Source organism: Malaclemys terrapin, chromosome 3, assembly GCF_027887155.1.
Source record: "Malaclemys terrapin pileata isolate rMalTer1 chromosome 3, rMalTer1.hap1, whole genome shotgun sequence".
Classification (NCBI taxonomy): Eukaryota; Metazoa; Chordata; order Testudines; family Emydidae; genus Malaclemys; species Malaclemys terrapin.
In genome coordinates, this window is record NC_071507.1 from 15,792,338 (window position 1) to 15,804,928 (window position 12,591).

At 42.9% G+C, this 12,591-nt stretch overlaps 1 protein-coding gene across 2 annotated transcripts in view; it reads right to left on the bottom strand.

Annotated features, from left to right (window-relative positions):
- Window positions 1–5,369: 5,369 nt before the first annotated feature.
- Window positions 5,370–12,591, bottom strand: part of PELI1 (pellino E3 ubiquitin protein ligase 1) — a 62,208-nt gene continuing 54,986 nt past the window's right edge. For both annotated transcript variants that reach the window (XM_054023827.1, XM_054023828.1), the window contains exons 5-7: window positions 9,032–9,229; window positions 8,736–8,924; window positions 5,370–7,726 (exon numbers count right to left, since the gene is read on the bottom strand). In XM_054023827.1, the coding sequence (XP_053879802.1) occupies window positions 7,160–7,726; window positions 8,736–8,924; window positions 9,032–9,229 (954 nt within the window). In that variant the 3' untranslated portion in view covers window positions 5,370–7,159. The remainder of the gene's footprint in view (window positions 7,727–8,735; window positions 8,925–9,031; window positions 9,230–12,591) is intronic.

Genomic DNA, 12,591 nt, shown 5'->3' on the forward strand with positions numbered 1-12,591 from the left:
GGCAGCAGAGTTGAAACTGCTGACCAGAGAGGTCAGAATGGGTATCGTGGGACTCTGTCTAGAGGCCAGTAACAGCACTAAAATCAAGCATGGTGTCTACGCTGGCACTATGGCGCTAAAGCCTTGGCACAAAAGCCTTATGCCTCTCATTGGGGTGGTTTTATTACAGCGCTGCAATATGAGTTTTGGTGCAAAAAGTGGCTTTGCAGTGTGTACACCTCTACTGTTTCATCGCCAAAAGCTGCCTTTTGGAAAAAAAAAAAAAAAAAAAAAAAAAAAAAAAAAAACTTGCCAGTGTAGACCAGGCCTTATATATAGGTCACCTGGTCCAGTTTCCTGCACTGAGAGAGGACTAAGTATTACCTAGATCATCCTTGACAGCTGTTCGTCTAACCTGTTCTTAAAAACCTCCAATGATGGAGATTCCACAACCTCCCTAGGTAATTTGCACCAGTGCTTAACTACTTTGACAGTTAAGTTTTTCCTAATGTTCAACCTAAACTGCCCTTGCTGCAATTTAAGCCCATTACTTCTTGTCCTATCCTCAGAGGTTAAGGAGAACTATTTATCTTCCTCTTCTTTATAACAACTTTTACATACTTAAAAGACTATGTCCCCCTTCAGGCTTCTCTTATCCAGACAAAACCAACCCATTTTTTCCCATCTTTCCTCAAGGGCCATGTTTTCTAGTCCTTTAATCATTTTTGTTGCTCTCCTCTGAACTTTCTCCAATTTGTCCACATTTTCCCCAAAGTGTGGTGCCCAGAACTGGACACAGTACTCCAGCTGAGGCCTAATGAATGTGGAGTAGAGTGAAAGAATTACTTCTAGTGTCTTGCTTACAACACTCCTGCTAATATATCCAAGAATGAGGTTTGCTTTTTTTGCAACAGCGTTGCACTGTTGACTCATATTTAGCTTGTGAATCACTATGACCCCAGATCCCTTTCCACAGTACTCCTTCCTAGGCAGTCATTTCCCATTTTGTATGTGTGCAACTGAGTGTTCCTTCCTAAGTGGAGTACTTTGCATTTGTTCTTATTGAAATTTATCCTATTTATTTCAGACCATTTCTCTAGTTGGTCAAGCTCATTTTAAATTCTAATCCTGTCCTCCAAAGTTCTTACAACCCCTCCCAGTTTGGTATCTTCCAGACTTCATAAGTGTACTCTGCCATTATCCAAATAATTTATGAAGATATTGATTAGAACTGGACCCAGGACAGAGCCCTGAGGGAACCCACTTGATATGCCCTTCCAGCTTGACTGTGAACCATCAATAACTGCTCTGAGAACGGTCCTCTAACCAGTTGTGCACCCACCTTATAGTAGGTTTATCTGGGCTATATTTCCCTAGTTTGAGAAAGTCATCTGAGACACTATCAAAAGCCTTACTGAAGTTGAGGCTTGTTACCCATTCAAAGAAAGATATTACTTTGGTTCGACGTGATTTGCTCTGGTCATCTTCATATTGAGGATCACTTATCACCTTATCTTCTAGGTGCTTCCACACGGATTAACATCTGTACTTGAGATAATGGAGCAAATAAAGTGACTGGTCTATAATTCCCTGAGCTTTCTCTATTCCCCTTTTTATTGATAGGTGCTGTATTTGCCCTTCTCCAGTCCTCCGGATCTCTTCAATCCTCCACAAGTTCTCAAAGATGGATCCCACTACTTACCTGGAATCTAGCCACCACATAGATCCCCAGCCCCAAACTCCATTCTCAAAGCTAGATGGCTAGAGAATGTCAGACTCATGACAAGTGCCTGGGTTCTGTGCCACTAGGTCTCTACTGAGGTGTTTAGTGTAACAGAGGTCTGTATATTTGATGGAATGGAACCATTTCTTGTAGCCCACAGCTAAATCAATCATTGAAGTGTGTGCCATTTTAGAGGGGACCCAAGTGCAACCGATAGCACCCAGTACAGATAGGGAAAGGACTGTTGGAAAACTCTGTTGTGGGATGGGAGGTAATATAGGTCTTACTTGTGCCAGCCTTACTCTCAGTTAGTACCTTATTACATGAATAGTCCCATTGAAATCAGTGGGGCTGTATGTAGAGATGTACTATTCATTGCGAGTAAAGTGGCCCATGATCGATAATCCTGAAACTAGCATTCAGAAAACACTCTACAGGAGAGCTGGCAGACTAGCTTCGTTTCGTGCAATGACCTCAGCTGGTTCTCTGGCAGGACCATGCTGCCAGGGAGTCTCAAGGCGTGAGTTGCATTAACCACTACAGGCATAAATAGGGCTTGTGTGCGTGTTTTTCCAGATCCCCCTTACAATAATCTAGGGTGGTTTGAGTGTCCCCATTTCTACCTTTGACAGACTTACTCAAGTGGTTACTGAGAATACACACTCACGGTCTGCTGATCTTGTTGTGGGGAGATCAGGCCCTGGGCAGTCTATAGGTCCCGTGCCTTTCCCCTATCTGAAGCGGACCTTAGCCTCAAGCTAGAAGCATACTGCTGCTTGCAAACAGACCTGTCAAGGGTCACACATCTCTTGCAATGCTTATGCATCTGACAGCCCTGTCACACCTTCTTGAGTATCAGGAAAAAATCTCATGCATAATATGAGTGACACCCACAGAATACCGTGTGGGGAAGTGGAAGGTGGGCTGAGAGCTATGTACCAGTCTCACCTCTTTGTGCTGCTATGTTTCTGCCTCTATATATTTCACAATCCTTATTACTGATGGCTACTCTATAGGCAGGCAGGCAACGAGCATTCTCACTATTTTTGCAAGTAAGGTAACAGAGGCAGCACAAGGTCACTTCAGGAACAGAACCCCAGTCTGTAATATGAAGGTGTAGCCCATTCAAATATTAGAAATTAAGCTGTAGAACAAATGTAATTGTTGAAATGGTTTTATATTGCAAAATGGTAGTTGGTGGGGAATTTGGATTTTTATTGAAATTCTATTATGGTTAATGGGAACTGTCCCTGTAAGAATAGGGGGGCCCTTGACAGTACACTGTATTTGAAGGAGTCTGCCCCTCCCGGCAGGAGCGTGTCCTTCCCACGCGTGTCTCCAGGCCCTGCCTGCTTAGTGCTGCCCCTGGACCCACCGCACTGCCCCGGGGGCTGCAGGGCTGGAGCAGCCTCCGCGCTGCGCTCCCGGCCATGGCCCGTGTGCAAGCCTGGGAGGGAGGAGGAATGCTGCGTGGTTGGGGAAGAGGCGGGGCCAGGGTGGGGATTTGGGGAGGGATCCAATGGGGGAAGAAGGTGGCAGAGTCAGGGGGGCGAGAGCCCCTCCAGGCTCTGCCTGTGAGCCAGAGCGGAGGGCAAAATTGCTTGTTTGTCCTGTGTCCTGACTGAACATCGGTCAGGACAAACAAGCAAATATCGGGACAGTCCCGATAAAATTGGGATGTCTGGTCACCCTAGTTCCAGTTCCCATCAAAACTTGTTACCACGCTTTAAGCTACCTGGCTGCCTCAGAGGAATCAACAGCTGCAACTCCAGAGGAAGGCTCCCCCACTTGCCCAGCAGCGGGTTAGAAGCATACAGGCAGCGAGCGTAAGGCTGTAAGTAGTTTGCCTCGCTGCTCTGGAAACACAGGACTTCCCTGAGCAGGGCTATTAAGCTGCTGCCTTGCACCAATATTAAATCCACACAATTTAAACTGAAATATGGTCAAAAGCAAACTAGCTCATTAATCTGCATAAAACCATCACATGGAACCACACAGAACACAGCACCTCCGTGCAAACCAACTACAGACTCACTTGCTGTTGTCTCTGCTCCCTGCATGCTGCTCTAACGCAGGCCCCGCTCAGGCAAATTTTCCAGGCCTAAAATATTTGCATCCCTTGGAGGCTTGAGGGCCTGGCTCAGCAAGACAGTCTAAGGCCTTGGCTACACTGGCAATTCACAGCGCTGCACTCGCTGCGCTCAGGGGTGTAAACCCCCCCCCCCCCCCCCGAGCGCAGCGAGTGCAGCGCTGTAAAGTGCCAGTGTAATCAGCACCTGCAGTGCTGCACGCTCGCTCGCAGTGCTGCAAGCTATTCCCCTCAGAGGTGGAGTACTTGCAGCGCTGCGAGAGAGCTCTCACAGCGCTGGCAGCGTGACTACACTCACGCTTCACAGCGCTGCCGAATCCGCAAGTGTAGCCAAGGCCTAAGGGAGCCCAGGCTGGTGGAACAGGTGGGCTCAGTGGTACCCCAGTACATCAGGTGGCACCTGGGGGGAGAGAAGGGGGGCAACCAGTTTCATTTTAAAAGCTGGTTTTGCTGTAATTCGGCTTTATTTTAGTTTTTACTCAGACTACACTGGGCAAGTAAGAAGCAGTCAGATATGCCCAGGGAGCAGCAACAGTCAGGATTCAGAAGAATGTAACTACATCAGTTAGGTGCAGATCTTGCCCTAGCCATCCATGCCTCTGTCACTTTGAGATCAGACTATCATAATGCACGCTAAAGGCCTGAAGTCAATAGGAGCTTACTGACGACTTCAATGGGCTTTTGGATCACGCTGTACCTTAAGGTCCCACAATCTTATGCTTGCACAGACTATGGCTGCAGGATCACTGATGGGTGCTTCATGTCAACTGTGCACAAACACAACCTACACTGGCTGCAAGTTAGATATCTCAGGGGCTGGTTTTGATCTATAACGCCATGTGGTGTTTGGTCCATGACTATCCAAGAGAGATCACCTCATCCCCCTCAGGTGATACTGAAGGAGCTCCAACTAGCACAGGAGCTGTCAAAAAAAAAAAAAAAAAAAAAAAAAAGGGGGGGGGGGGAAATAAAAGAAGAGCTGCCAGAATTATCAGCCTCAAAAAGGAGATGCAGAGGGAGGTATGCCATTTTACCTCTGCCTGGATTTCCACTTTGGACTCTGGGTGTAGTGTAGAGCTGTACTGCCCATACTGTCCTCTTCTGAATGAAGTGCCAAGGAGGGAAGACGGTGAGTAATCACTCTTTCCCATCCTTGCCAAAATGTGGAGGGAGACCCCCTCCACATGGGGGGAGGTATGGATCTAGCCAAGCCATGAACATGCCAAATCTCATAAACCCCTGATGGTCATCTCATCATATTTCTCTACTCTCAACACAAGTGAAACTAACATGCTTAAAGTGAAGGAGATATTTTCTGAACAGTCATTTTTAAAAGTACCATAACCTTTCCATCTTCGCTAAATCTTTTCCATACGAGCAGAAACAAATCCAAGAGAGCAATAGGCAACTCTGCAATTTCTATTTTTAAAAAGTGTTTACTCACATAGTTTGAATAAATTAATTTGAAAATAAAAATTAAACTACAGTATATATAGTCTGAATATAAATGATTAGAACAACTACAATACAGGGATTCCTTGTTGCATAAGTCTCATTACTTAATGCATGAAACCTGAAAAATGTCAAAATCAATTATATTTCTTTGAAATGGAGTAACAGCAGTTACTTATACATGACAGCTAATTGAACTTATAATACAGGTTTCCTGACACACACATTTCCTGAGTGAACCAAACAATATATATATATTTTTTAAAATGGAGAAAGAATTCTTGACAGTTGAAGTAAATAATTCATGACTTCTAAAGAACACAATTCAGTTTGTTTTTACCAAGAAAAGTTCAGAACAGCTTTGTGATAGGATAAATTAAAGCTATGCTACAGAGTACAGGAATTTGCTACTATCAGTTTACACAGTACATATTTCCAATCCAACGTAGAGAAACCAGTTTAAAAAGCTAGTTAAAAAAAAAAGCTTACCTCAATCCTAAAAGGATTATTTGAACATTTGTCACAAAGCATGGTGGATTAGCCTCAGGTTCCATGTAATGCATTGGCCTTTTCTGGTAAGGGATTTGGGGGGGGGCAGAGGGGCAAAGAAAGGGGAGCATTTGCGGGGAGGGATATTGAAAGTGAGACTAAAAACTGCTTAAAATCAGCCACGGTGTGAGTAACTTTTCTGCAAGCTTCCTCCACCTCAAGCACCATGAATACAACTCAATCTCAGTTTTTCCTGAGCACAGACTGCCAATTGTCCCAATTTACACAATGGTTTGGGGATGTGGGCAAACATCTTAGCTCCAAGGCTGAAATGTCTTCATTTGTCACCTAAATGCACATTTTGTATCCAGCTCTGTGGAGCTGAAAGGCAAAGCGTATGAAGGCAGTGTGCCACCTACCCACCCAGCATACAAGTTAAGGGGTTAGATTAAAAGCAGAATGAATAAGTTTTCTTTAAATTGAACACTCAGCTTTCTGGCTAATTCACAGCTTTTTTCTAACAGTGATGAACAGATGAGTCTTGGCTGTTCACTTTTTGTTGTTTAAATAAATAAAAAACCTCAAACATGGCTAATGGTAAACAAAAGATTAGGTAACAGAAGGAGAAAAATCCTTAATGTAGTTTAAAATTGCATATTCAAAGAATCAGGTAAATGTTTTCCTGTGACCAGTTCTTTTATTATAGTCCTACCCAATGGGCAGACATTTGGAAAAAAGTCCATCATAATGATCTTTTGTGAGGTTAAAGCATATTTTTACACCAATGTAATTTGCATTAATTTTGTTTAAAAAGCATTCAGCTACTCTAAGAACTCAATAGTACTCTAGATTTTAAAAAGGTACTTCTACAGTTTTCTTCTAACCTTCCCCATCAAGAACTATTCTATGCATCCAGTCAATGGATTTAACACACTACTACCATGCTGCTCCTCTATCAAAATGCCATAAGATAATTTCAATAATAAAGATAAATAGAAAAAGTTAATATACATGTTGCTATATTTTACAATGTTTGCATCCAAGCTGTAAACTAATGTCCTTTGAACTGACCATATTTACCCTCAGTTATACAAAAAAAAAAGAGCAACTTTTCAACACCAAGGGCATGTCATTCAAAAATATTAAATTGAAGGCATTGAATTTCACTATGCATAAATTCCCTTCCCCTCTCCAAAAGTAGACACTAAACAAAGTCAGGAACTTTCCCTTTCCTCCCCATAATCTATCTCGTTATTTCCAGGCTTTTCCTCATCTAGAAAGGGATTTAGCTGCTGTAACAAAACAAAACAAAAAAATCTTCATTTTAATGCAAACTGTCAAAGCCCAGAGAATATGAAATACACAGTTTGTTTAAAATCAGAATTGCTTCGCTTATAAATTTAATGAAGTCCTTGGTGACACATGTATTAGTCAAGAGGTCCTTGGAAAATAAGTCTGATGTAACCCTGTTCGCCAGCCAGCTGATGTGCACAGAACGGACAGGCTGCATGAAAAGTGTGAGTACCATGAGGAAGAGGAATTTGGGACCAATATGCAGTTGTTTTTTCTGAGCACACGTGTCCACATGGGCTGAATGCATGAGTTGGAGGTCCTGCATCTACATAAAATCCAGCTTCACATCCAAGCCACAGAGGCACATAGGGGCCAACAGAGCGGCACATGGGACATTCTCGATCCTTCCCGTCTCTTTCCTCTTTGTTTCCCCAGTTGTGATAGCCATGTACGTGGCCACAGTTCAGATACACCCATGGTTGTTTTTCATCGACAACATCTTTCCTCTTCATACTAGGAAATGCTAATGTGTTAAACCCTACAGGGCACTGAGGCCTGGCGGCATTTATCTCCTGTCTTAGAGCTTCCAAGTGCTTCACCGTAGGAGTGCGTGAAAGGCCTTCGGCAGTACGCCACAGCATCGTTGCTCCACACAGATCGATTAATGAGCCATCTTGGAGTTGGTTGGTTTCATTCTCAACCTGGGATGGAAATGCATAGAGATCACAAAGTTACTCAAATGGACTGTATAGATTTTGAAGAAAACAACTGTAAAACCTTGCTAGGGAGCTCGGGCCAAGAGTTTCAACTAAGTGATTTTGGGTGCTCAATCTGAGATGCATAAAAGAGCTTGATATTTAGAGGGTGGGTGCTCAGAATTTTTTGAAATCAGGCACCTTTAACTATGTCTTAAGTTCGGGACCCTAAAACTGAAGCCACCAAAAGCACCCATATGCCTAATCATCATCAGCTCCTTCCTGATCATGCATCCAGCTAAGTCAATTAAAGAAAGAGCGATAGTTTGCCATGGAAGCAAGCAACATTAGTCTTAAGTTAGTAGTAATGTATACAAACACACACACACACACACACACACACCCCCACCCACCCACCCCGCAACTAGCACATCATCCTTCCTAAACAAATGCACCACAACTTAAAACAAGTAAAACATCTGATTTAAAAAAATGTTTACTCAGGAAAAAGTCATATCAAGACAAGCCTGCTTTTATACATCATGAATCTTTCTAGAGCAAGGTTTACATTACATTAGACTCTGAAACAGCCAAACTACTGTGGGAATTCCCCCCCCCCCCCCCGCCAATGAGAAAATCATGAGGAAAGATGCAAATGAAAAGGGAGGGTTAGGAAATAATTTAAAAAAAAAAAAAAAACCCACTTTAAAAAAAGCCCACATCATGATGTAGCAAAGCTTCCACTGCTCACAGACCAACATGCTAGACTGGGCCACTAAATTTAGCACAGCAGTGTAGACATACAATAAATGGCAGAATCTGGCCCGAAATTGTTCAGTCTTACTCAGGTTGAGTAGCATTTTATTCCATGAGCACCCACTAAATTTAACCTGACTAAATACAAAGTAAGGCACTATGCTGTTTAAGTCAATCACGCACACTCTGGCCTAGGTACAGCCTTAAACAATGTACCTGTATCAAACATGCAGCATAAAGTGCTATTCACTACACTTACCATTTTTCCCCTCTGCTGAGCTGATCTGGTTTCACGGAGGCTGAACACATTCCCACACACAGATATCTCCCTCCACACCCCTGGTTTGGAGTCTTCAGTAAATCCATTGCGCGGATGCATAACAAGAACTCCATTTGTGGTTAACCCATCCATCTGTCCATCGGATGTCTTCCACTTGGCAGCTTTTTCCTATGAGGAATGACAATGACAGAACTTCCATTCATCTGTAATTCTGAGGTATAAACTAGTTTAAATATAAGCCTGCAGTGAGCTGGGAAGAGAAAGTGTCTCTTTACCCCAAGAAAGATGTTTTTTGACGAGTCAAATCCCGCAGCGTATATTCTTGCTGTAAAAGGAGGGTTCCGTTCACAGATGATTCTGCAAGCAAACCTTGATATAGTGCTCTGTACGGACTGTGTATCTGAATTACTCTGACTTCCAGGAACCGTATCTGTCACTACAAAGTCAATAGGGCTTTCTGTTGACCGGCCAATCTGAGGAGGGAAGAAAACACATGACAAAATATTTAAACTTAACATTTTAAAGTGGTCAAGAATAAACTATGACCTTTCAAAGACTAAAGGCATTTTACCACCTGAGACCCTAACCCCCTCTGAACTGCTAAATTATTCCACCTCTTATTTTATTGTAGCCATATTGTCTCTCTCATAAAGTGGGACCAATGTAGCTGAGGTAATATCTTTTATTGGACCAGCTTCTGTTGGTGCAGACAACAAGCGTTTGAGTTTCACAGAGCTCATCTTCAGTTCTAGGGAAGGTAACAGAAGTGGCTAACCTAAATACAAGTTGGGGCAGATTGTTAAGCATAATGGATTCACACATGCTGTAGGAGACCACTTAAAAAGAAGTAGGCAATTAAGGGTTGGCAGGCAGTGGGGTGTGTTACAAATGGTTGTAAAGCAGTGTCTTGGAGTTCATGGATTTTAGCGTCTAGCAGAGTTATGAATTTAAGTTCCCAGGCTTGCCTTTTGAAGGTGTGCAGGTTTCCTTTGAGGATGAGGACTGAGAGGTCAGATATGAAGTGATTGCTTTATGAAAAGCGTTTGCCCACAAGTGATACAGCGTTTGTGTCTTATTTTAATGTGGGAGTTCAATTGCTGTGCTCTCAAATGATTTCATGCACAGAATAGTTGAGGTACATCACAAGTTGTGATAAGATTCATGGGTTCTATACATGCCTAACAGATGTACTGTGGATGGTATTAATCACTGTAGCAGTGGAGATATGTCTGCAGGTTTTGCATCTGTTGTCGCTTTGAGTTGGTGTGTCCTGATTGTCTTGCTTATCCAGTAGCTAGACCACCACCAAAGTCGGATGGTTGTTTGAAGGCCAGAAGTGGGGGTTTGGGAAATATTTCCTTAGGATGTGGTCCCCATCAAATATGGGTTGTAACTATTTGATGATACCCCATATGGATTCTAGTGTGAGGTTTTAGGGGACAACTAGGGGTATGTGATCAGTGGGTTCCCCGTACTGAAGCAGGTTCTCCCAGGGTATTTGGGTGACCCTTTCCATGATACAATCTACTTCTCCAGTGGAGTGCCCTTGTTAAGTGAAGGTTTCAAGTGCGTTTAGGTGTGTATTCCAGACTTTGTTTAGCGCAAGTCTTGTGGTATCTGAGTGCCTAGCTGTAGATAGATTTCTTAATTTGTCTGGAATGGTTGCTGGATCCATGAAGGTAAGTGTGGGGATCCAGGGATTTCTTGTATATAGTCACTTGTGGGGCTCCATTGTTGAAGCTGATCATGGTGTCCAGAAAGTTGATGCTACTATGGGAGTGTTTTAGAAAGATTGGACAGATGTCACACTTTCTATCAATTAGGACCTTCCACAGAAACACAAGGGGCTGGTTTCCCTTGTCCATCTTCATAAAAGATCTTTACCTAAGCAGGTTTTTCCACTTATATTCAATTTCCAGGTATTTCAACTCGTCATTGGTTGAAGGAATCCTCTTTCTCAGCTTGCAAGAGCCTGGCCCCTTGTGTCTGTCTAGTGAGAGATACCAGAGATGGACTTCTGTCTTGCTTAGATCTTCCAAAAGCTCAAGAGACAGGATGACCTCATGCTGTTTTCCCCTTCCTATGCACTTCCGATCCCCCTGTATGTAAATGGGGCTTCCATTGTTTTGATTCCACCATGCTTAATTTACATAGGAGACAGGTAAACAGCTGTGACATTGCCTCCTGTCTGGGAGAGACTTGTTACTCCGTTTGTTTGGGCACAGACTGCAAAGCCGAATATCAGTGAGTATCCATAATTTCTTATATAGTGTTAATACACACACAGTAGAACCTCAGAGTTATGAGCACCTCAGAAATGGAGGTTGTTTGCAACGGTAAACAAAACCTCATGGTTGTTTTTTCAAAAGTTTGCAACTGAACATTGGATTTCATACAGCTTTGAAACTTTACTACGCAGTAGAAAAATATTTTATAGTTAACGTTTAACAATACTGTACTGTATTTTCGTGTGTGTGTGTGTGTGTGTGTGTGTGTGTGTGTGTGTGTGTGTGTGTTCGTTCGTGCTGCTGCCTTTGTGTGTACTTCTGGTTCCAAATGAGAAGTGTGACTGACTGGTCAGTTCGTAACTCTGGTGTTCGTAACTGAGGTTCTACTGCATTTCACAATGACATTAAATGACCAATGTGTTGTTAAATTTAAAATATATTACATTTTTTAAATAAATATCATGACACTAGTGTGGGAGGTGTAGTGAATACGTTAGGCCTGACAAGAACTGCTGACAGTGGTGAATCACAAATGGGCCCCCGTGTTGCAATGGATGATGGGAAATTTATGAGAGAGTTGAGATCTGTCCAGAAGATGGAAATATCAATGTATCTCAGGTATATAGTTAGTTTCATGGTATATTATTCCAGAAATTCTTCGTCGAGGTGGCCCATGAAGAGGCTGGCATGCTGGGGAGTCATCCTAGTATTCATGGCTGCTCCCCAGGTTTGGACAACATGTTTGTTGTTAAATGTAAAGTTGTTGTGGGTGAGAATGAAAAGGATGAATTTGACAACGTGTTTAGGGTGGATTTCTGAGTGTTGTACATTATCTCCTAGGTATTTGAGGCAGGCAGCAATGCAATCATGGTGAGGGATGTTGGTGTACAAGGAGGTGACATCTACACGGCAGAGAGAATGTTCTGGGGGGGTAGTTAATGTCATGGAGTTTCTGGAGGAAGTTGGGTCTGTGTGTGGTGTGGTTTAAGGATGTTTCTAGGAGTCCTGATATTTCTTCAGTAAGTGTGCTATGGCCAGATATGATGGGTCTGCCTGGGAAGCATGTAGAACCTGGGTTGGTTCGTGAGGGATGAGGCTGTAGAGTTTTTCTTGGAGTTGTTTGGGGAAGGATTTGATGGCAATTTTAAATTCCTGTGTGAACTGTGGTGTGGCATTTTAGAGTTCTTTATAATAAGTGGTGTCAGAGTTGTCTGTTGGCCCCGATTAAAGACTATGATGGCATCCCCTTTGTCTGCATGTTTGATCACTTTCTGGTGGCTGGATTTCAGATACCATATTGCTATCCTCTCAGTAGTAGAAAGATTGGGTGAATTGTAATATTTGTTGAGGATTTCCGAGTATCTTTTCCTGAAGCAACCAAATTATTTAGAGTGTGGTTTCTGCTGCTGGGGGACATCCAGTCAGATTATTTTTCTTTTTTTTTTTGTTTTAAATCTTATTTGGTGGGGATGTGGTAGTTGTGGGGGGTGTCATCTTCACTGTGAAGGAATTCCTCGAGGGAGAGTCAGCGGAAGAATTCTTCTAGTTCTCCACATGTTAATGTGGCATCAAGTTCTGTGGTGGGGCAGAGTACGATACTTTAGTTC